At 42.7% G+C, this 24082-nt stretch overlaps 1 protein-coding gene across 2 annotated transcripts in view; it reads right to left on the minus strand.

The window, feature by feature from the left end:
• Nucleotides 1–3472: 3472 nt before the first annotated feature.
• LOC137256544 (unconventional myosin-XIX-like) overlaps nt 3473–24082 on the minus strand; it is a 45765-nt gene continuing 25155 nt past the window's right edge. For both annotated transcript variants that reach the window (XM_067794406.1, XM_067794412.1), the window contains 3 exons: nt 11109–11298; nt 5115–5512; nt 3473–4464 (listed from right to left, as the gene is read on the minus strand). In XM_067794406.1, coding sequence (XP_067650507.1) covers nt 4354–4464; nt 5115–5512; nt 11109–11298 — 699 coding nt within the window. In that variant the 3' untranslated portion in view covers nt 3473–4353. The remainder of the gene's footprint in view (nt 4465–5114; nt 5513–11108; nt 11299–24082) is intronic.

Below are 24082 nucleotides of genomic sequence, written 5' to 3' on the forward strand. Positions count from 1 at the left end.
ATGCAGTGTATTAAATAGGTTGCGTGTTTATTGTATTTTCTGGATAGTTACGTTACTCAGTTGCAAATGTCAGCAGTTAAAAATGTTTCTGGATGTAACATAAATAACCAATATGTCGGGAAAATAATACTTTTTGTGACATTTCACTAAACGGGTTCTTTCAGTATGCGCACTGTTGTTCAAAGCTGCATTGTGGGAACTGGGCGTGAACATTTGTGTGCTGGAGATTAGGTGATTGTGAGAGTGTGGGTTCGACTCCCGGAAGGGACACAACCCATCAAAACACTAAAAGAATCCATACTTTACTAAGAGTGCGTGAGTGACTTTGGTTTCACGCCGCTTTTAGCAATATTCCAGCAATATCACTTCGGGAGACACCAAAAATGGGCTTCACACATTCCACCCATGTGCGGAATCGAACCCAGGTTACTTTACTAAGAAAGTGTAATCCCAAATGTAACATATGTTATATATGACCACTTTCTGAGTGGCATTGTGGAATCGTGAACAACAGATTCGATAATCCAGTCACTGACACTGTGGGCAACGATGCACACCGTTGGTGTACACCTAGAAACACCATCTAAAAGGTAGACGCTTTTGTCACTTGACCATGGATCATCATAGGTATCCAAGACTGAAACCCATGCTGCACTCAAACTCCTGGTATCTTGGTTAGATACCACCTGCTCTCAACTCATCCATCTCTGGTACAGTGCTGACATTAACTGTCAGTGCCTTTGTTGGTAATATTGATTCTTTTTTCGTTTTGACGATAAATGCCGGGTCTGTTTTGACTCACAAATTGGTCGTCCCCTGATGACCATCAGAGGTACATTATTACAAACCACTCACATAACAGGGCTTAGGTTTTAAGCTCTCTTAGCCCTAAGATAGTAAGTGCCATATATAACATTTACTTACGACTATTTCAGCCCTAAGATAGTAAGTGCCATATTTAACATTAACTTACGACTATCTCAGCCCTAAGAAAGTAAGTGCCGTATTTAACATTAGCTTACGCCTATCTCAGCCCTAAGAGAGTAAGTGCCATATTTAACATTAGCTTACGACTATTTCAGCCCTAAGATAGTAAGTGCCATATTTAACATTAGCTTACGACTATTTCAGCCCTAAGAGAGTAAGTGCCATATTTAACATTAGCTTACGACTATCTCAGCCCTAAGAGAGTAAGTGCCATATTTAACATTAGCTTACGACTATCTCAGCCCTAAGAGAGTAAGTGCCATATTTAACATTAGCTTACGACTATTTCAGCCCTAAGAGAGTAAGTGACATATTTAACATTAGCTTACGACTATTTCAGCCCTAAGAGAGTAAGTGACATATTTAACATTAGCTTACGACTATTTCAGCCCTAAGAGAGTAAGTGACATATTTAACATTAACTTACGACTATTTCAGCCCTAAGAGAGTAAGTGCCATATTTAACATTAGCTTACGACTATTTCAGCCCTAAGAGAGTAAGTGCCATATTTAACATTAGCTTACGACTATCTCAGGCCTTAAATAGTAAGTGCCATATTTAACATTAGCTTATGACTATCTCAGCCCTAAGAGAGTAAGTGCCATATTTAACATTAGCTTACGACTATTTCAGCCCTAAGAGAGTAAGTGACATATTTAACATTAGCTTACGACTATTTCAGCCCTAAGAGAGTAAGTGACATATTTAACATTAGCTTACGACTATTTCAGCCCTAAGAGAGTAAGTGACATATTTAACATTAGCTTACGACTATTTCAGCCCTAAGAGAGTAAGTGACATATTTAACATTAGCTTACGACTATTTCAGCCCTAAGAGAGTAAGTGCCATATTTAACATTAGCTTACGACTATTTCAGCCCTAAGAGAGTAAGTGCCATATTTAACATTAGCTTACGACTATCTCAGGCCTTAAATAGTAAGTGCCATATTTAACATTAGCTTACGACTATCTCAGCCCTAAGATAGTAAGTGCCATATTTAACATTAGCTTACGACTATCTCAGGCCTTAAATAGTAAGTGACATATTTAACATTAGCTTACGACTATCTCAGCCCTAAGATAGTAAGTGCCATATTTAACATTAGCTTACGACTATCTCAGGCCTTAAATAGTAAGTGCCATATTTAACATTAGCTTACGACTATCTCAGCCCTAAGATAGTAAGTGCCATATTTAACATTAGCTTACGACTATCTCAGCCCTAAGATAGTAAGTGCCATATTTAACATTAGCTTACGACTATCTCAGCCCTAAGATAGTAAGTGACATATTTAACATTAGCTTACGACTATCTCAGCCCTAAGATAGTAAGTGCCATATTTAACATTAGCTTACGACTATCTCAGGCCTTAAATAGTGCCATATTTAACATTAGCTTACGACTATCTCAGCCCTAAGATAGTAAGTGCCATATTTGACATTAGCTTACGACTATCTCAGCCCTAAGAGAGTAAGTGCCATATTTAACATTAGCTTACGACTATCTCAGCCCTAAGAGAGTAAGTGCCATATTTAACATTAGCTTACGACTATCTCAGCCCTAAGATAGTAAGTGCCATATTTAACATTAGCTTACGACTATCTCAGGCCTTAAATAGTAAGTGCCATATTTAACATTAGCTTACGACTATCTCAGCCCTAAGAGAGTAAGTGCCATATTTAACATTAGCTTACGACTATCTCAGCCCTAAGATAGTAAGTGACATATTTAACATTAGCTTACGACTATTTCAGCCCTAAGAGAGTAAGTGCCATATTTAACATTAGCTTACGACTATCTCAGGCCTTAAATAGTAAGTGCCATATTTAACATTAGCTTACGACTATCTCAGGCCTTAAATAGTAAGTGCCATATTTAACATTAGCTTACGATTATCTCAGCCCTAAGATAGTAAGTGCCATTTTTAACATAAACTTACGACTATTTCAGCCCTAAGATAGTAAGTGCCATATTTAACATTAGCTTACGACTATCTCAGCCCTAAGATAGTAAGTGCCATATTTAACATTAGCTTACGACTATCTCAGCCCTAAGATAGTAAGTGCCATATTTAACATTAGTTTACGACTATCTCAGGCCTTAAATAGTAAGTGCCATATTTAACATTAGCTTACGATTATCTCAGCCCTAAGATAGTAAGTGCCATATTTAACATTAACTTACGACTATTTCAGCCCTAAGAGAGCTTAGAAAATCTAGGCCCAGACCCGTGGATGTCCCTGTCAGAATTGGTCTTCTTGTGCCGGCAAGAGGTGACTAACATGATCCAGTGGTGAGTCTCGATGACTCAGTTGACCCATTAGTGTATCCCAATTACATAGATTATTGGCCATGCTGTTGATCACTGGATAACCTATTCAAGACATGAGTATTTACAGACCAAGGTCATATGGTTCGAATACTACGGAATGAGACATTAAAAATAACAAATAAACATGGCTAAAACAGAACAAGACACATGCAGGTTTGACATATTTTATACCCATGTATCACAGAGTATTGAAAGACATCGTACAGGTCATGCCACATATACACCTCAAGCAGCTGGATCTATGCCATCTTGCACAAGGCAATCTTATAACTCCAAAACTACCTTAAGGATCCACAAGTTAAAAAAAGCGAAGTTTGCGCAACAATTGTCCTAAATCCATAAAAATTATGATCACTTTAGGGTAACGGTGATTCACTACAGTGGGCTCATGATAAAACCGTCATTGGCAAACTGTCTAAGGCAAGTATTATGTACAGTGTTCTTGAGCGACCCAGTAAAACAGAAAAAACAAGAACAAAACAAACAGCTAATAATGGCATCTAAGAAGTCAAATGTTATTCTGCTCCGAGTATAAACAAGTATAACTATCTGAATAATGTGGAAACAAGTTGATAAAATCTTAACAATAATTAAGAACAGTTGGCTATTTTGCTATGTCCTTTCCCCAGAACTATACAATTAAGTACAACCAACAACTAACTTCAGCATCAGGATTGATGGTGTGTCCCCAAAACACCTTCCGAGGGGTGATCTTAGGGTCAAAGTCTCAGGCCACCCAATATCATAAGCCAAGGTTGAAATATGGGAGTTGATATCACCTCAGTGTTATAATAGCTTTGCACAGAGGACCTAAGGCCTGTGAAAAACGTTGGACACACAAGCCAGAATTATATGTAAATCTTCATGAATATGCCCCTTGAATGAATGTTGAGCTCAGAAACAAAATGTCACATTGATGTGTACAAGAATATGCTGGTTTCTGATTTGAGTCTTCATGTGTATCTGTCAGGAATGGCACAGATATTATTTACATGTGTGAGGATTCTAGTCCACATTGGCATCCCAGTGGTTCAGTCAAGGTCGTCCATCAGACAGTCTGTGATGCCTCTCTCCAGCTCCCTCTTGTGGACAACATGGGCATTCTTCAGCACACTCTCCCTGGTGTGGAACCGTATACCTCCCTTGAACAGGGAATAATGACAAGGTATTGATGATGGAAATTGAAATATAAGAATACACTTATCTCTGACATCTCTAGTGAATGAGTGAGTTTAGGTTTACATCATTTTTTATCAATATTCCAGCAATATCACAACAGGGGACACAAGACATGGACTTTGTTCCCATGTCTTATTCAAACCTGGGTGTGAGAGTAAAAGCTTTAACCACCAGGCTACCCAACAGCCCTCACTAACATGGGCCAATAAATATTTGAATGCTATCTATAAGATTGTATGCATAAAACAAAAAAGAGCAGTAAATTATGTTCTTACTGAACATAATGTGAGGTAAACTGGGTTTTTAACCAGATTGTATGTACATTCATGTGTGGGCAAAACGTATGCTGGTTTTCATATTTTACTGACTTAACAACACAGTCCTTGCTTTTTCCCCATTGTGCCACCCACAGGCAGGTTTCTATGATAGAATATATTTTGGTGTGATAATGTCCTGGATCAAGTCACTGGTTTTCTTCTCTCTAGATACATGGTCTAGTTCTGGATACATGGTCTGGATACACTGTCTACTCCAATTTTGTGTCTAGACAAATCACCACTGTAAACCTAATCCTACATTATGTAGTGCATTAATGTTATAGTTACATACTTACCACTGGTATCTTTCTGCGGGTGATCACACCATCACCAATGTGGATGTCATGAAGGTTGTTGTAGGTGGAACATGTGAGTTTCAGCCTCTTGCTTGGTGGTTCTGTCAATTCATACCCAACAGACTTTGCCCCATCATCTATGCCTGAGTTTTCCGACAGTGACTCCCATATGGATGGAAGATCCCTCTTGGGATTCTGGTTCTCCTTGCTGCTGACCGACTCACCCAGGTGTGTACTGCTGAACAACAGTTGTCCATCTGGTGGGTTTGGACACAGCTTCCTCTTGCCGCCCTGACCTGGGCTTTCTGTTAACCATGATGAGCCAGAAACTGTGGTCCGTGTCTTGATGGCCTTCACAGCATCTCTCAGTCGACATTTGGCCAACCAGCCCTGCACTCCTGGTATATACATTTGGAACAATTTGTAAGAGGATCCTCAACTATCAAATGATGATTTCAAAGAGCAGAAATAGAATTTTCAATTTTGAAGCTGCAGTGACATACAACAGAAGGAAGGATTTTGAAGGTGAACCAATGACTTATTTGTACCAAACAAATAGCAGTATTTGTATAGCTGTAAAAATAACCCTATGGTGACTTGTACTATGTACTGCTATCGCCAGATGAAACTGTCTATCCAGCTGATAAGCAACAACAGATGTGTTTCATCTTTTTGACACACCAGCATATATACTCTTGTAGATGGCTAATACCTACATTATTAGGTCTACACTCTCAAAACAGTTTAATTAATCCTCTTATCAAGAAACTAAACTGGCCCACAGCATCAACTACTTGGCATTGAGTATAATTAAAGATCCTAATTAGCACATAAATTTCCATTTTTGTAAGGGCTAACAACACACCACATTGTTACCAGGCAGTCTTTTGTTTAAGTCAATTATACTGACACTTACCATTTGCAGTACAAACGTATATTGTAACCATCTGACACTTGCAAGTCTTGTAGGTCTCCCACATGTGTGGCAATAATAGGCTTATCCTGAACAGGTGTAAACACTCAGTCTCTACTAAAGTCATTATTATCACTTGATGTTACTTTCCATAGTTCTTAGTATCAATGCATAGAAAGTGAGCAAGGCCTAGCAGTCAAAAACAAAGTTAATAGTAGCAGTGTTGTAAACTCCTGAAACTTTCAGCCAGACAACTGGTCTGTTAACTCTCACAAGTGTGTGAGTGAGTTTCATGTGCTACCTTTGGAATTACACTTTCTCAGTATTAAAGTGCAGGTTCTAATACATTTCTGTTGGGTTGAGTCCCATCAAGGTTTCGAGCCCACACCCCCAGTGTCGGGAACCTAATCACCAGAACACAAATTCAGACCCTAACCTGCTCAGCAACCATGTCCTGAATGAGTATCGTTTTAAGCCGCTTTTAGCAACATTCCAGCAATATCACAGTGGGAGACACCAGAAATGGGCTTCACACATTGTACTCATGTGGGGAATCAAACTCGACTTTTTGTCTTGGTGAGCAAATGCTTTAGCCCCTAGGCTGTCCATCATGTCACCTTTCACACTGAAATCCAATGGTTGTGGGTTTCAATCCCATTTTGCACTGACTGTGTTTACGGTCATGCACCACACCTTTGTTGCATTATTTCGTCTGGGGCACTAAATTGGAACCTGGATTAGGCAATGAGATTTAATACCTAAAACTACATCAAGTGTTAGAAAAGGCATTGATAAAATACACCTTAACACATAAAGTTTGAGAAAATATCATTGCAATGTTCTACATACAAAAAAAATACTGAACCATAATACTTTTTTACATAAAGCAAAGGAATGTAATAATTGAATCTGTTGAAACAATGTTTAATAGAACAGCAATGTAATATAAGCTTTGGCTTACTTGGGAATGTGAATTACCAGTTCAAACAAGCTTAATTTCCATTATCCAAACATTAAAAACATTAACCTAAAGAAACAATGTCTTTCTTGTGTATAAAACTTAATTACCTCTGTATGCCGTCTTGGCAGCACTTTAATTGAAAAGGGCTATTCATCTAAAACAACTGGTTAGAGTCATGTGATAGCTAATTATCATCCAGATTAAGCAGTAGATACTGTGGGTTCCGAAATTGTTCAAAACCTTAAGATAACATTCACCTTTATTTTTCTAATCCCACAGTTAACGAATATCAGATTACAGTTAACGAATATCAGATTACAGTTAACGAATATCAGATTACAGTTAACGAATATCAGATTACAGTTAACGAATATCAGATTACAGTTAACGAATATCAGATTACAGTTAACGAATATCAGATTACAGTTAACGAATATCAGATTACAGTTAATGACCCCAGTTACACCACCATCTAGTATGAGGATCCTGTCTCCCACTTCGTGGGTTTGTAAAATTGTATTAGAATGTGTACTTGTACATATAAAGTTAAAGATGAAATGAAAATCATGTTAAATATATTAAAATGTACATTCTCATAAATAGGTGGAAAATGTTGTACATTTCATACCAATATGATGAAAATTGTTATATATTTTTTGGTACGATGATGAAAAATGTTGTAAATCTGAGGCTAAACTGGAGAAAAAATGTTACATGTTTGGTTACACTGTTTGCGTTAACACAGAAACCTGTGTTTTTCACACAACAAAACAATAACAATATGCAGAAAATATTTTGTGTGCATGTTTTGGACGCATAGATTCTGATGTACTTAATTTGAAAAAGTACCCTAAACAGAAACATATGAAGAACCAATACAATTTGAAATGATTCAGGATTGCAATGAAAATTTCACACTCCAAAGATTTGGACTACATATTTACTATTTTATTTCTGCACCCACTCATACAAAACTTACTGCGAACTCTGAATACATGCTTTTACATTATTAATGTTATAAATATGAGAGGCAGTGTTTGTACATCATATCAAGCAAAGAAATGAACTGTCTTTAGTAATTCTTTTTTTGCTAATCTTCTGCTAATCCTTAATTAATTCCCATTTGTTGCATCATTATCTTTAAGTAATCCCCTACCAAAGAAACTGGTAAGGTGAGAGTATATCAGTTCCCACTGCCTAACCTTGATGTGACTGGTAAGCTGAACAAGACCATTTGTAAAGAAGGTCTATATTAGATCTCCTTAAAGAAATGTCGGTGAGAGTTCCTCCTGTTCCCCCAACCCAAATATTTAAAAATAGATATATCCTTGTATTTTTATCAAAATTTAACACAACGCTCCAAAATCAAGTACAAGATATATAGGGTTGAATCACCTAGTGTTACATTTGTTATTCTACAGACGAAAGAATATGTGGGAACTGAAAGAACTCTTTCCTAAGTGTCTTACAAAATTACCCAAAATATGAAAATACTGACAGGGCAACGTCATACTACACTGTATGCACTATCACATAACAATAGAGAATGGCATGGCAAGTCATGTGACCAATTCTGGCGGGAAAGGCACAGGGAGGCTACTTGTGGGTGTGTGTGATTGTCCGTCCACATCAAGACTGAACTTAAAGCAATTTGAAGTGTTCCATTATCGTCGCAAAGCGGGAGGAGATATTAGCATAATAAGATTTCAACCCAGAGATTCAAACCCAGGAACAGCATGACATTATCCACGAGGCTAACCCACCAACCCTACTGCATGGCAAGATACAGTGTGAGTGAATGATGGGTCAATTGCATTCTCAGTAATCATGCAATGGCAAAGAATATATGGTTAATGATTAACAATGCAGTATTGCATCTTAAATGTCTCTAGGTAGAGCACATGAAATGTAATCATAGGTATTACACATCTGACCTACATCTATCCTCTCAAGGCAACAAAGTGTTGGTGATGCACTCAAGTCTTTGATGCCGTGTCAGGGGGATCAAGTAATACAGATCTCCAGAGAAAATTAGGCCACACTTCTATCTAAAGAATCAATCTAATTTTAAATAATAAATAGATATCTAAAGCTTCTGAGAACATGTGTGCCGTTGGCGATAATGCATTCAATATTTCATTAATTCACAGGTCTGAAATTCAATTTGCAGTTGGTTGACAGAGCAATATTTTGGCTGATTAGTTTCAATTTGTGGTGAATGCATGTCTTCATTCATTTATCAGTGGAGGTGAAATGTTACACTGTCACACTATGACATGGATCACTCAACCCTTGCCACAAAGGGCGGTAAACTCCATAAAAAAAAAGTGGAAAAAAGAACTGCTGAACAGAAAACAGTCAAAGTGGGTCAATTAAAGTCAAGGCAAAAGGGAATTTCCAAACATACAATGAAAATGAATGATTTTTTACCATGTTACATGTTATCTTCAAATTAATACAGAGTAAGATCCAAGATGGTTGCATACTTCACATTACGAACATATGGATGGTCTGACCAGCCCGGACTGACCAGCCCAGTCTGACAACATTAACATAGATACATCAATGAAAGAATGGGCTGATTCTGACACGAACAATCTTGTGTTATCTTTTCAATGTCCAGCATCAGACATGGAAACAATCAGTAAATCTTTAAATGTCAGTTGGACTGGTTTTAAATCCACAGGTTGCCAGGGATGCTTTTTATATCCAAAGGTTTTTATGATCAGTGGTCCAGATAAGCTGCATTATACTTTTGCTATCATCTGTATTTTAAATACAGTTTGGAGGGGATCTTTTTCATATCCCCAGGCTTTTAGGGATCCCTTTTGAAGCCCACAAATATCTGGGGATCTGTTTTATATCCCCAGACTTGTAGGGATCTGTTTTATATCCACAAATGGCTAGGAATCTGTTTTGAGATATATCTATCCCAATGCAGCAAAGGGATCTGTTATATATCTACAGTTTGCTTGGGATCTGTTTTATAGTCAAAGGTTGCTGGAGATCGGCTGTGTAGCCACAGATTGATTGAGATCAGTTTTATAGCCACAGGTTGCCAGGGATCTGTTTTACACCTCCAGGCTCCTAGAGATCTGTTTTATAGCCACAGGTTAAGAGAGATCTGTTTTATGTCCACAATTTGCTTGGGATTTGTTTTATATCCACAACTTGAACAGGACAGGTTTTATATCCACAGCTTGAACAGGACAGGTCTTATATCCACAGCTGATTGGGGTAGGTTTTATATCCACAGATTGATTGGGATCGGGTTTATAGCCAGTTTGCTATGGATTGGGTACACATCCACAGATTGTTTGGAATCGGTTTTATAGCCAGTTTGCTATGGATTGGGTACACATCCACAGATTGATTGGAATCAGTTTTATAGTCAGTTTGCTATGGATTGGGTACACATCCACAGATTGATTGGGATCGGTTTTATAGCCAGTTTGCTATGGACTGGGTACACATCCACAGGTTGCTTGGCATCACTTTTGTGATCAGGTTTATAGCAACAGGTTGTCATGACTGGAATCCTAGGAAAACTATTTTCCCTAACATTTAAATGTAGCATGCGATGGCAACAATATTAAAGAAACGATAGAGATACCCACTTCAATGGATCCGTATTTGAACAATTCATGGGGTTACTGAGATATTTTATGAGTGCTTCTTTGATGTTGTGTCAGCAGATTTGTGTTGGCAGAATCACAATGCCAGTTTTATTATGATGCAGGGTCTTCAGAAAAAACATGTTTCTCTCATGTAACTGAATAAAGAAAACGGTTAATCAACAATGGCTCCATATTTTCTGTTGCATTGAAGATTTTGTCTCTGAAGGGAAGGGATTGCCAGGTTAGCCAGGACTTGAATTCATTATCAAATGTTTTCCGGCTTATCTCTATTAAACATGGCAAAGAAGATCTCCCATCTCCGTATACAGCATGCCAACATCATCTATCCCACAGAGAGCCAACAAGAAGATACCTGTCAGAATAGAGCAACAAGATCTCACCTCTAAGTTAACAGACAGGCCATCAAGATCTCACCTCTAAGTAAACAGAAAGGCCAACAAGATCTCACCTCTAAGTAAACAGAAAGGCCAACAAGATCTCACCTCTCTGGATACATCGAGCTGCTGCATGTTGTTGAGCCAGACACCTCCGCTGGGTGTACATCTTCCATGCCTCCCAGATAACCCTAACTGCCTGTCTCCTCTTCCGCTGTCTGTACCTACACCAGGTCTTCTGGAGGATCAAAGCGTATCTTGCTCGCAGATCATTCCGCGCTGCTTCCAGTGTCTCAAACTGCAACATTTAGCTCCAGATTTTGTAGTGCATAATGCAAACTGTTTACTCCAAATGGACAGCCTCACAAGGTAGTTGTTTTACATATAGAAAAGTTTAGGTTATCATGAGCTTTTGTGTGACATGACGTAGTTTTTTATTGCATATTACACCTAGACAATACAAAGAAAATTACTCAAATGCATGGAACATGTTATCAAAACTTTTAACAGACCACTGGGCTCTCAGAAATCTAGCCTGTATCAGGAGGTTGATGGGGCCTTACTTCACACACTTATTACACACAAGATATAACTAGTTCGTAGCAACAATGAGTGAGTTAGTGAGTTTACGTTGCAATATTCCAGCTATATGGTAGAGGTCTGTAAGTAAATGAGTCTGGTCCAGACAATCCAGTGATCAACTGCATGAGCATCAATCTACTGAATTGGGATAAGATGACTTGTGTCAAACAAGTCAGTGATCCTGACCACCACATCCATTGGTTGCCTCTTACGACAAGCATGAGTTACTGAAGATCAATTCTAACCCTGATCTTGATGGGCTTATAGCACCAGAAACTGTGCTGGACACAACACAATATTTGTAAATTTATGTAGAATCTATTTGTCTTTTCTTGTTCAATATGGCACTCTGCAATATCCCAACTAGCCTATAAATAACTCCATCCAATTAGTAGTATAGGGAATGATAGTTCTAAAACACTTTCATAAAACCCCTCTACAAAGCCTTATTTAGTAAATAAGGCTTTGGTTGGGCCCTTAGCTCTTGCTACTATTACCCCTACTACAAAAAAGTTGGCGGTAATTACTGTGTCTTAGTAGGAGGTAACACTGTGCCGTACGGTACGATCAATAATTCTTCTCTTACAAATCCCCTACCCGGCCCATCCCTCAAGTAGTACAAGTTAGGTTCGTCGGCTTTCATATCCACTTTATCTATGTTGTAAGTTTTGACTGACCATATAGGATCGGTGGCTCGCTTACGGCTATCGCCCTCGTGTTCCCCCGGCTGGTATAGATACCTCACTAGGGCCCTATCTGGTATATGTTTCTCCTTCCCACGCAATGGAGCGGCCGACTCTGCAACTATTGATTTTAGTTTGATAGCGTCTGCCGGTTTCTTACCGGTGAGACGGGTGACTTCATGGTTGATTGCCGACACCACCTTGGGTAACCTCGTGACCCATTCAGTCGATCGTTTTCCAGGGGTGACCATCTCCCTAGCATACTGATAGCCGAACAAGCGCTCAGCCAAAGTCCTATTAAATCTCTCAACTATGGCTTGGCTGCGATGGGCTCCGGCCGTGCCACGCCTGACCTTTGTATCGTGTTTGGCTAACAGTTGTGACACGGCACCCATGAACTCCCGTCCGGGGTCAACTTGCAGCTCTGTTGGCCACGTCAGTGGGCTGCGTTTGTATATGCGTTCAAATCCTCTGGCTACCTGGGCCGAATCTTTCGTGGTCAAGGGTTCGGCTTCCTTGTAACGACTGGCTACATCCACTACAGTTAAGGCATACTTGTACCTCTTATCGTGGGGTAGGAACAATAGGTCTGCCTGGTGAATGCTATTAGGTATGTTAATACCGAACCTCCTTCTAGGCACGTAGCGTGGTGCCGGTAAATAGATCTGCCACAGGGCTTGTTTTTCAAGCCACGCTTTGGCTTCCTCCGGGGGTACTCGCGCTAGTTTAGCTAGCTTATCTACTGCGTTAGCTCCTTTCCAGTACCCACGCGGGCTGTAGTAAATAGCCTCAAATTTTTTCATGTCCATACGCGTATGTGTTTATTCCATCAATAGCTATCCAACGTTTCGTGTCCATAGGCGACAGGGACGTCTTGTTTATAGTCAGTCCGTATATCTTATGTCCATCACTTCTAAGTGTGTTCATTTTATGCCTAAAGGTACGGGTCTTGAACAGGGCTTCCTTGAATCTGGCGTGTTTGATGTGTTGTTTCACCACATACTTCTTAACCCCCTTAGCTTTCCGGATCTCACTATTGTCGGCTTTCAGTATGGAGTACATCTTAGGTCTCAAACCTATGTACTCGGCTATGGGCGTGCCAGCACACTCGTCCTTCATCTTACCTAGGACCTTTTTATTTACCGTACTGTGTAGGGTATGGGTCTTAGGGTAGTCGCTGGTGTCGTATAAATCGAGGTGTTTTTTCATGTCCTCGTACACGTCCTCGGTTCGAATCTCCATTAGTAGGGAATCCGTGTCAGTGTACAGTACTTCACACCTGTCGCCGTACTGTTTCTTGAGCTCGTTGTAGTAAAAGTCGTACATCAGGTGTTTGGATAAATCGAGGATGCTCATCCCCACGTAAACAGGTCGGTTGAATTTTATGTGGCTTTTCTTCATGTGTATGGCAACCAGGTTGTCTGTAAATATTTTATTACGGTTGAATGCCGGACTGGCTATCAATTTCCTGAGCTTGTCTTCCTCACTAGATCTAACCAGCTTCACGGTCACGCGTTTCCTCAGGTTCTCCATAGTCTTACCAAACACCGAGTTGTTCATGAGCTTGTAGAGATTTTTCTCAAAATCACTGGTGGCTTTTTTTCGTAGGTCTGTGTTCATTCTGATGTAGGGCTCCATCCATGGGCTCTGGTCGAACATGAGCACCCTGTGTATTTTGGTCAGCCTCATACCCAACGACAGGTACAGCTGTAGGTTGCGATAGTGAACGATGTACTTGGTCTTATTCATTAAGTTAGGAACGAGTTTTTCAACGTCTGTCACACGACCACCTGACAAGTTATGTTGGTACTCAGACATCCAGTCTGTGTTAACCCTCATACGTTCGGGTGCAAGGGGGTAGCTGTTGTGCGATGTGTGTAATTCCTTGGGATACTCTAAGTCAACTTCGAGGATATACCCTTTGTTCGAATCTGGTGCGACCCCCATAACATCAACGTGGGGTACCCATTCGAATCCCCCTGTAGGTAGATACTGGCTCATGGCCCAGCCGTACAGGTTGTTTGCGTCGAGGTATAGAATGTGATTGGTTGGTTTGTTAGGATCGTAACCTTTCACGTATTGATTATTTGCTTTCGCGTATCGTTTGGATGCCATGGAAATCCCACCTCGCAAGCCTTTCTCAATGAATAGGTGCATGTCGTAATCTGTTAGCAATTCCAAATTAACTCCGGTCTTTTTAAGCAAGGCGTCCCACGACAGACCTGGGCTGGTGTAATACCATGCGGGGTCGAGTTTATACTGCTTTAAACAGGTCCGCCTGAACGTTTCAAACACGTCGGCTAACAGCAGTACATCTGTCCTCAAGTACAGGTCGTGATAATCACCCAGGTTCTTACAACCCAGTTTATTCCATACGTTAGTCGCGTGCGAGTAATCATCTCGTGAGACGGACGCCTCATTCAGCTTGCTATAAAAGCAGTCAATAGGGGGTAGTCTGGTATCGGTGAACTTAGCCCAACTATCCATGTACTCATAGGGGTACACACCCTTCCTCATAAGCAGGGGTCTAGTCTCGGCGTCTGTGTATCGATCGGTGATAGGGAAGGTATTGTTGGCCTTGACCAGACTGTCGAGTGACGACAGGAGGAACTGAAACGAGTCAATGAACCTAAGTCCGTTTAAACTGAAGGAGATGTATCTCTCCATGTTGTTGGGGATGCACGTTATATTACCATCGATTTTCGCGATGGCCTGCATGATCAAGTGTGAGTCGTACCCTCTCAAGTTGTGAAAGACAACGGAGATGTTTATTGTCTTAGGGTTGATTTTAAGCTTGAGGTTGCACACGCTGTGAGCGGCGCCTCTATACTTACCAGTTATGTGACAGTGATCTCTCACCGAATCACCGTTAAGTGGTGAGTCGCACACGTGACAGTTAGTGCTACTAGCGTGAGCTAGCCTGTCGGCTCGGGTCATACGCATGGGAGCGATTCTATACAATGCATTCCTAATAATTTTTTCTTCCTCCTGCAAACACTTTAGAAACCTTTCAGCCGCGTCAGGCCCCCTATACACTACCGGAGCTTTCGTTTCCCCGTCACAACGGACGACAATGTATCCAAACGAACAGGCTTTATGCTCTTGTGTCTTGTGGGTGAAGCTACCCCCACTAGGGGGTGTGGGGGAATCCCCACCCACAACTAAGGCTTCGAAGTCGGCGTATATGATATAAGGTACAGACATTTGGTTCTTGTGGTTACTGAATTGTAGGATATTATCACCTTCCTTAGGCATGTCGACTCGTATGGCCGTCTGCCCCACACCTTGGCAATCATCCCGGTGGGATTCTAATAAATCAGCTCGACTGAAACCGTGTAGGCATCGTACACAAAAGTGTTTTTCCCCAACGTGTTTCGACTGGTCGTGCAACAACCGGCTGAGATGTTTTACCCACGTGTAGTGATACTTTTCACCTCGCTGGATCATGAATATATTGATAACTTGGCGATCCTTCACCGGGCTGACCCTGTGTACTATTGTTGTGTTACCTTCGTGCCCAAAGACATTTATAGCCAGATTATTCTGTTTTTCTACTTTAGTGATCTGGGATATGGGGGTGGGTTCATCTATACCATCCCAATTAAGCCCATCGTCTTGGGGATAATTAGAAGGCCTGTTTGGATTAGTGCCAGCTGGAAATAAGGCTGACCTGATAGCTAACCTCAGGCAATCGTTTCCTCTATTCTTAACGTTTACTATGGCATGTTTGTTTCTATAGTAGGGAGGCAAGGCTAGGTATGACCCGCCTCTGAACGGCACGTAGTTAGCTATGTCTAGATAGACGTTATCGATTTTATCTACAGCCCACCCGGACCCCAAGTGTGTGTAGCGTTCTAGGTATTCTCGTATCTGCTGAAAACTATTATCGATTGATGCGCCAATGGTCTCTGCATGTGTGACGACCTCTTGTTGGCCTCGGAAGTAAGGCTGAACATATTCAGTGGTACTCCCAACTTGCTTATCGAGCGACATTTTCACTGTGATCTGAAACTTGATACTTCCTAGGTTATTTAGTTCCTGGTTGACCTTATCAGCTATCAGAGGCTTGATATCTGTAATGTCTATGTTTCTATCAACGCGCATACGCCAACCTCTCAAATAATTACCTACGGCGTGCTCAGTGCGCACGAACTGTAGGTCAATAGCTCTATTCTGTCGTAATAATTCTACAAGCTGTGGTTTTCTCATACGGGAATACCCGCCTAAACCCAAATCGTGTGCCTCGGCTTTCAGTTGTTTTCCAGTGAGAGGTTTTGCTACGGGGGCATGTGATAACAATGCGGTTAACCCGGCTCTCCCCAGGTTTGAATAACCCGTGTGTCCAAGCTGTTTTGCTTGAGCTTTTAATTGTTTTACCGTAGGAGGGGCTTCTAAACCTAGTAATCTCAACAATGCTGGCTTCCGCATTCGAGAATACCCGATAACACCTCTCTGTTTTGCGACCCGCTTGAGCTCGCGCACAGTAGACATCGTGTTTACACCTAAGAAAACTAATGTCTAATTGGTTCACAGTAAGGGGAGGTAACTCTTAAGTGGCTATCTTGAGCAGTCGCCTACGTTCTTTTATGTAGCCTTTTTTATTCTCGTATATGAGTTGATGTCTGACTACGTTCGCTCCGTGAGCTTTACATAGACAGTAGTGCCCTTTAACCCCGATACCACACACAGAACACGTGTAGTTAGGACTTCCCATATGGAAACAACAGAACCCCTGATTCCTGCATTTCCTACCACAGGCCTCGGTCTTCCCCATAAGTATGTATTCGCATCGGTATGGAGCGGGTCTCATGTTTACTTATATAGGTATTTTAGTTTAATTGCTTTGCAACCAACGCAGTAGCTGCTATACCCAACACTATGAAGCCCAGTTCACGATTCATTTGTCCCTTGGATGGTGTGTAGTACTGAGCGAGTGTGGGTTTATTGAGCGGTTCCAATTGTTTACCAGTTAGTAGATAGTATTCTTTCATTGCTTCATCAACATCGTTGAATGTTTGAACGGCATGGTTTTCACGCGTGAGTTGTTCGTTAATAAAATCGATCCTCTGGAGGCGTTTTTTAGCGTACTCGGCCTGTGCTCTTTGTAATTTCTCAGTAGCGAGATCGTGTCGCTTCCTTTCTTCCTGTATTTCAGCCGCGTGATCATCTCGTAGTTTCGAGAAGAGGTAATTACTCCCGGAAAATGCCAGGGCATTCACTAACGCCCCACCGACCATCATAGCTATCGTGGCCATCCCTATATTTATTTCATTATATTATCAGGTATGATCCCTTGTTTTACTAGGATGTCTTTTGTGGCCATCGCCATACCAAGGTTCATTATGAGCATACCCATATCCTGCAGGTTGAAATCTAGCTTGATAGTTGGTTGTTTAAGCACCATTTTAGTTAACCGAGCGTACCCTACGGCTAGACTAGCTACCACTGTGGCGTGGTATGCGTCGTTGACGAACGTTTTCCCCTCAGACATTATGTATATGATATAAAATATTAAAATTATAACATGATATGCGGGTCAATAGTGGGGCCTGCCGGCGGCGTGGGGGTATCCACCTCACGGTTAGGGTTTCCCTCACGTGTATATAACCACGAGATAGCCAAGGCAGCAGTTACACCTACAGCCAACAACAGTCGGGTTGGGTTGGTCACTTTATGTTGGTTACACCACCGTTTTTTACCGGCAGCTACTCTCTTAGGATTCTTCTGTCTGGTTACTGTTGAAGTGGTCTCCACCGTCACTGGTTCCTGTGAAGGGGGTACCACCACTGGGGTCTCCTCCACTGGGGTTTCCTGTGCAGCATCCATCTATACTATTATTATTATTCTTTCTCTCAAATTGACAATGTTTTGCCGTGATAATCGCCGCCGTCACTGGAGCCAACAACATACCATATTTGTGGTACAGCCCGCAGCTGATAGAGCTCACGGCGTGTTCGATAAAAGGGTCTTTATCTAGGTCCTCCCACAGGTAAAGTCGGCGCTCTGGTGGAATGGGAAGGAAATGTGATACAATACCGGTGTACATCTGGGTCATAGCCGATCCTATTGTCTTTGTCATTTCTGCTCCGAGCCGGGACTCGTATCTAGCGTACAGCTTATCGATTTCTTCGGCTGACATTTTGTTAATTTTATCCGGAGTGTAGTCTCCAAAGTAATGTTTGGCTTTGCCGCCAACAGCCAACGCCACCAGTTTCTCTCGCTTGGGGGAATCCCCCACACCCCCACTGGGGGAACCCTCCAACGACAATTGTTCGAGCAATTCCTCACACTCCATCTTATAATATAACAAGTAAGATTTAGTTTTAACTATATAATACCCGATGCAGACAAAACACAGAGAAATGAAGGTTAAGTTGCACACGACAAATACTTCAAATATCATAGCTTTGCTTAGCTTTGCTTAGCTTTGCTTAGCTTTAGCTTAGCTTTGCTTAGCTTTGCTTAGCTTTAGTATACTATATATGCTACTGGTTGGTCGGTCTTTAGAACGAGCTTAGCGTGTTTAGTTTCAGCGAGCTGTTTCTTCACCCGTTCCCGTTCTAATTTACTCATCACATCGTTCTCTCTCAAACACTCCTCGAACGAATCCCTGTCCTTGCAGTGAAATAAGGCCACCCATCGCGTCTGCTCCCTGAGGTCTTTCAACACCGAGTTGAACTTCTGCGTTAGCACCCAGACGCTGTGATTTGCATGCCGGCCGGAGAAGGCCAGGTACGATAGCATGTCTCTCTTTTTTGTTATCTCGCGATTAGCGCTGCAGTCGTCCAGTATGAACAGCGTCGGTTCCCCTTTAAATTTCTCGTGAAGAGCTTTCAACCAGTCCTGCAGGCGTGTTCCAGGGTCGATTTTGTGTACGTCCGGGTCCGTCATCACCCAAGGTCGCGCGTACGTTTTATTCATGCTCAGAGTAGGGCACATGATAACGATGTTATCGAACACATCCTTGTAGTAACCCTCCAACATATCCAACACGAAAACGGTCTTCCCACAGCCAGTCTGCCCGCATATGATAGCGCAGTGTGGGTCAGTGGGTAGTGGGGGGTACCCCCCATCAGTAGATGGCTTGCACGAATCTCCCATTGTCTATATTAAGTTGCGCGTCCATAATAACGTACAGATATAATTTCAACTTACCAGCGGGTTGAGCCTTCTTAGTAATCTGGATGGTTATCCCTTCGCTGCCGTTATCTATACGACGCCCGCTGCCGTGCAGTTTATCATCATCCGTGGATCGCATGTCCAACCATAGGGCGTACTTGGTGGTCAGGTATTCACCGATCTGCACGGAGCCGAGGTCCAGGTCCTTTGTTATATAATCCCCCACTGGTAGCTTTTTTATCTCATCCCACTGCTGGTGTGGTCTCATACCATGACTGAACAGCTGGTTGGGCACGCCCTCGATGGTCACTTCCACCTTTTCAATCTCGGGGTTGAAAAACTTCTCGCTGTCCCTCCGGAATGGATCGTAATACTCCACGGGGATGACCAGGATACCTTTCATCGATCGCGCCGGCACGTTCAGGTTGATATTCCACACAGTGTCGCTCTTATCTCGCACGACTGATCTATGCCTCAGTACGCGATCGTACAGGATAGCCATCTTCCCAGAGTACTGGCTTCGAACCTGCCTGGCCAGCTCCGGGCTAGTGACCATGTCGAACTCCAGAGAGATGTTGTCTATGGCATAACTGGCCTCATCACCGTTCGGCGTACGCACTACTTTGCTATAGTCGTTAAACGTGAGCTCGTATTCGAGCCTATCACCCAGCGCGACCTGGTAAAACGGCGCGTGTCCCGTGAGCAACTCGAAGTCGAGCGGCACGCAGAATCGATTCCTGTATGCTAGAGCGATGGCCTTTTCACCGTCCGATAGCTTGTCTTGCTGGTCTGTCGTGAAGACGTATCCTATGCGCGCCCGGGTTGATTTGCTGATACCCTGGTACACATCATTGACTCGTTCTCTCTCGCTTTTCCAGAGATCCTTGTAGCAGTGAAACACGTCGCTGTCGTCGATGCTCAGCACCTCGTTACCGCTGATCTTGACGGTCGTTTTCTTGATGATAGCTCGACCCACGTTCCGCACTAGCTCGCGTTTGTCGTTGTCGGAGGTCAACGTGATATTGAACGCCAGTCGAACAGTGCCTGGTACAATGAGGTCATTCTCACCAAGGTTTGGAAATCTAACCAGCAGAGTTTGGTTCTGGTCTATCTTGCTGGGATTGTTGGTGATGGTCACCGACTGTCGCACGGCTCTGGCACCTAATGGCTCTCTCAATCTTCTGAAAGGATCTAATTTTCTACCGTACATTGTTATATAAATGAAATATATTTTTAATACTAATGGATGAAGACATAGATATGGATGAGATGCCGGGCGCTAGTGCCCAGGCATATGATGAGCAGGAGACCTCATTTACTAGTTCACCATTGAACCAAGAACTCTTGGAAACAACGGTAAATGATTATTTCGAAAGTTTAAGAAGAGATAAAAACTACGTTGAACCACAGGGTCGATACCATAAGGATTTTTTTATTGATACAAAGGGTGTTCTACGCCTTAAGTCTGACCCAGGGGTTGACCTCTTTAACAAGAGCAATAAAAAACCACTGGCCTTGTCAACTCTAGCCAGCCGCTATGGTGTTGAATTTATCCGTAAAAATCTAAACATGAATGATTACGGTGGTGCAATACCTAAGGCCGTTAAAGAAGATCTGCAAGCTACCAGATCCCACCTCACCACTAGAGATGAAATGACACCACAGCGTGCTACAGAAGCCTCGGACAGCATAGAAAAACTGTTGAGCACCTACTGGGACAAACCGTTACCGGGGTTTGACTTTCCGGTAAGGGAACTGCGTGGTTTAGACGAAGCCGTGAAACGCGTGCGTGGAGAACTCGTGAACAACATGGGGAAACTGAACGAAATCGACGAACACATCGCTAGGGAAAAAACCAAACTCAACGAAACTGAAAACGATGATATGAAGCGTCGTATCAATGAACGACTACGTGATTTAGAAGACGAGAGACGTACACGATTGGAATCCGCTTCCTCGAATCGTGAACAGCTTCGATCCCAGATCAGTCGTATTCGGGAAACAATCGATAGAATACTGAATGAGGATACAACTTTAGCCAACAGGATTCGGATATTGTTCCGGGAGCAAGGGATCACCATCGCCAGCATTCTGACTGCATTGGGTTTCATTATATCAACCCTCGTGGTGTCACTGACGGGGGGAACCCCTGTGGGGCCTGCCGGCGGAGGGGGAACTCCCAGCGGTGGTGGGGGTGTTAAAGACTGGATAAAAAAACTCGGGGAAGGCCTAGCTAAACTGGCTGGTAAAGCCGCCGAAGCCCTTCCCGGCATCCTGGGTAGCATCGTCTCGTGGTTGTTGAGCGCTCTGTCTAAAACTGCCATGTGGCTCAGTCAAAACCTGTGGGCAGCCATCGTCGCCGTGGCGGGTCTGGTGTACGTAGCGGCTAAGAAATCTTTAACCAAATAAGTCCCAAAGTTACCCCACCAACCACCAGGGCCGTTTTACTATCAATATGCTGCTGAGCCTGAATATGAGAGTGTGTTGGGGGTACCCCCACATGAACTTTAGGCTCCGGGGGCGACGCAACTATACCCTTTTCACGTGGTTGGGTGTGTGGGATATGTGGGGTGTTAATATCGGGGTTGATACCCAACTTTTGATCCTTCGTGGCTATGACTATTTCGTTGTTATAACCCACCACTTTTTTTACTCTCAGTTGCATATCACTCGGAGCCATGTACAACCCCACGCCGAACACGTAGTCGACTTTCGACCTGGCGTATTCTAACACGTTTTGGTAGCGTTCGATAGCCCGCGGGAGATCAACTGGAGAATTGATAGCATCCTCAACGTTGGAAACGAATTGTGTCTGAGCGTCGTAAGCAGTTCCCTTACCGATGATGTTGGAACGCGTCATCGACTGCGCACCCAACAGCGCCCACACGTACGTTCGAATCGAGTCGTTCAACCTAACTACCCCTGCACGAGTGAATCCTTTCGACGTGTCCAGCATGAACATTTTCCACCCGTCTGTGGTTGACTGCTCCACTTTCTGGATTGTGAAACCAACACCACCTTTTTTAAAGTCCATACGATCATCCCTCCATTCATTACTCGACAAAGCAAAGTCCTGCCTAAGTATACCTAGTGTCAGTAAATCATCACTGGCATCTTTCACTGGTTTTGGTCCAGATTTGTTAGGTTTAGGAACAAGATCAGCTAATGCATGGGAAAAACGTTCCGTACTAAACATTTTTCGTTGCATAAATTTTATTAGTATATGTTTGTCAAATGCCTTTGGCGAGAGCCCATGAGCGTAAGGAATACCCAACCCGTGGTTCAGCCCCGGCAAACGCCAATCCGTCTTCGGGTCTATTTCGAATTCGTTGCAAATACGTTCGTAGGCCCGTCTATCGTACGGGTTGTTTGTTGCGTCCCACGCTTTGTCCTGTGGGAGGGGGGCGCTGATCTCTTTAAGGATACGTCTGACCTGGTAGTACACGTGGAACTTGAACACAGACTGACTCAGCGGCCCACGCCGAGTGTCGGTCAATGTCACACCACACCCCGTTGTAGCGCACCACACGGCAAAGTTGAATTGGTTCTGCCAGAACTGCATAGGGTTGTTGAACCAAGCGTGGACTGCCTCAATGTTAGTCACCGAAAGTTTATACTTATCAGGCATATCTATAAACTTGGCATTGAAATACAACCCAGGAGCAACCACGATCTTCATGGTGGAGAAATCTACGTCCAGTTTAGGGTACAACACACCAGGGGAATACATTTTAAAACTATTATATAATAAATATATATGTAATATGTACATAACACTTCCAGGAATAACGAGCGGTGAGGCCGTTCAGCTGACGCACGCGATCGATAACACGTCAGGTCAACTCGAAGTCGCACTCTGCGATATCACCTACCTACCGCAATGGACTAACATTAATATCAGCAACAATAAGCTGTTCGTCAGTGGAACTCGCAGTCAGATAACTGACGGCTACTACAGCGTGTGCTCTCTAAACGACGAGGTCTTCAAACCCCTGGGAGCCGAACTCAAGATGAACGACTCGAACGGCACAGTGGTGTTAATCAACAACGGAAGAACCTCCTTGAGGCTCGGCCGACCATTAGCGAGGATACTCGGTATGTCTCCTGACGAGATAAAACCAACAACAACCGTCACAGGCACGAAGTTACCCGACCTAGTACCGTACCGAGAGCTGTACATTCATCTCAGTCAGGTGAGCACAACGTATAACATTCAAGGAGGTCACCCTTCCACTATATTGAGAGCAGTGCCGGTGAAAACTGAGAAATTCAACGACGGTAGAACCGAGTCATTTTCACCACGGCAGTATAAGAGATTAACCCAGGGCAACATACCTGAGCTGACAATATCGGTGTTAGATATAAATCATAATCCTGTAAATATAGGATACCTCAGCTTAACGCTTCACGTAACATGACCAGCGCACAAGGGCCTGGAGTGAAAAAATGCGTCAATATCGGGATCTCCGACCTCGGAGACACACGCGGTTTCGACGCTCCCGGAGTAGATGGTAAATCGTATGCCTTGCAACTGAAAAACAACATTTACAAACGAGTTGAAATCCCCTCCGGTGGAACCCTAAGTGATATGATAGATACCACAAGAGCAACAGTAAACACTAAGTACTCCCTTGTCAACATCGGTGATAATAATTGGGTAATATACCCATCGTTCGGTGGTAAACTGTTCGACTTAGA

The sequence above is a fragment of the Haliotis asinina genome, chromosome 1 (assembly GCF_037392515.1).
Source record: "Haliotis asinina isolate JCU_RB_2024 chromosome 1, JCU_Hal_asi_v2, whole genome shotgun sequence".
Lineage (NCBI taxonomy): Eukaryota > Metazoa > Mollusca > Gastropoda > Lepetellida > Haliotidae > Haliotis > Haliotis asinina.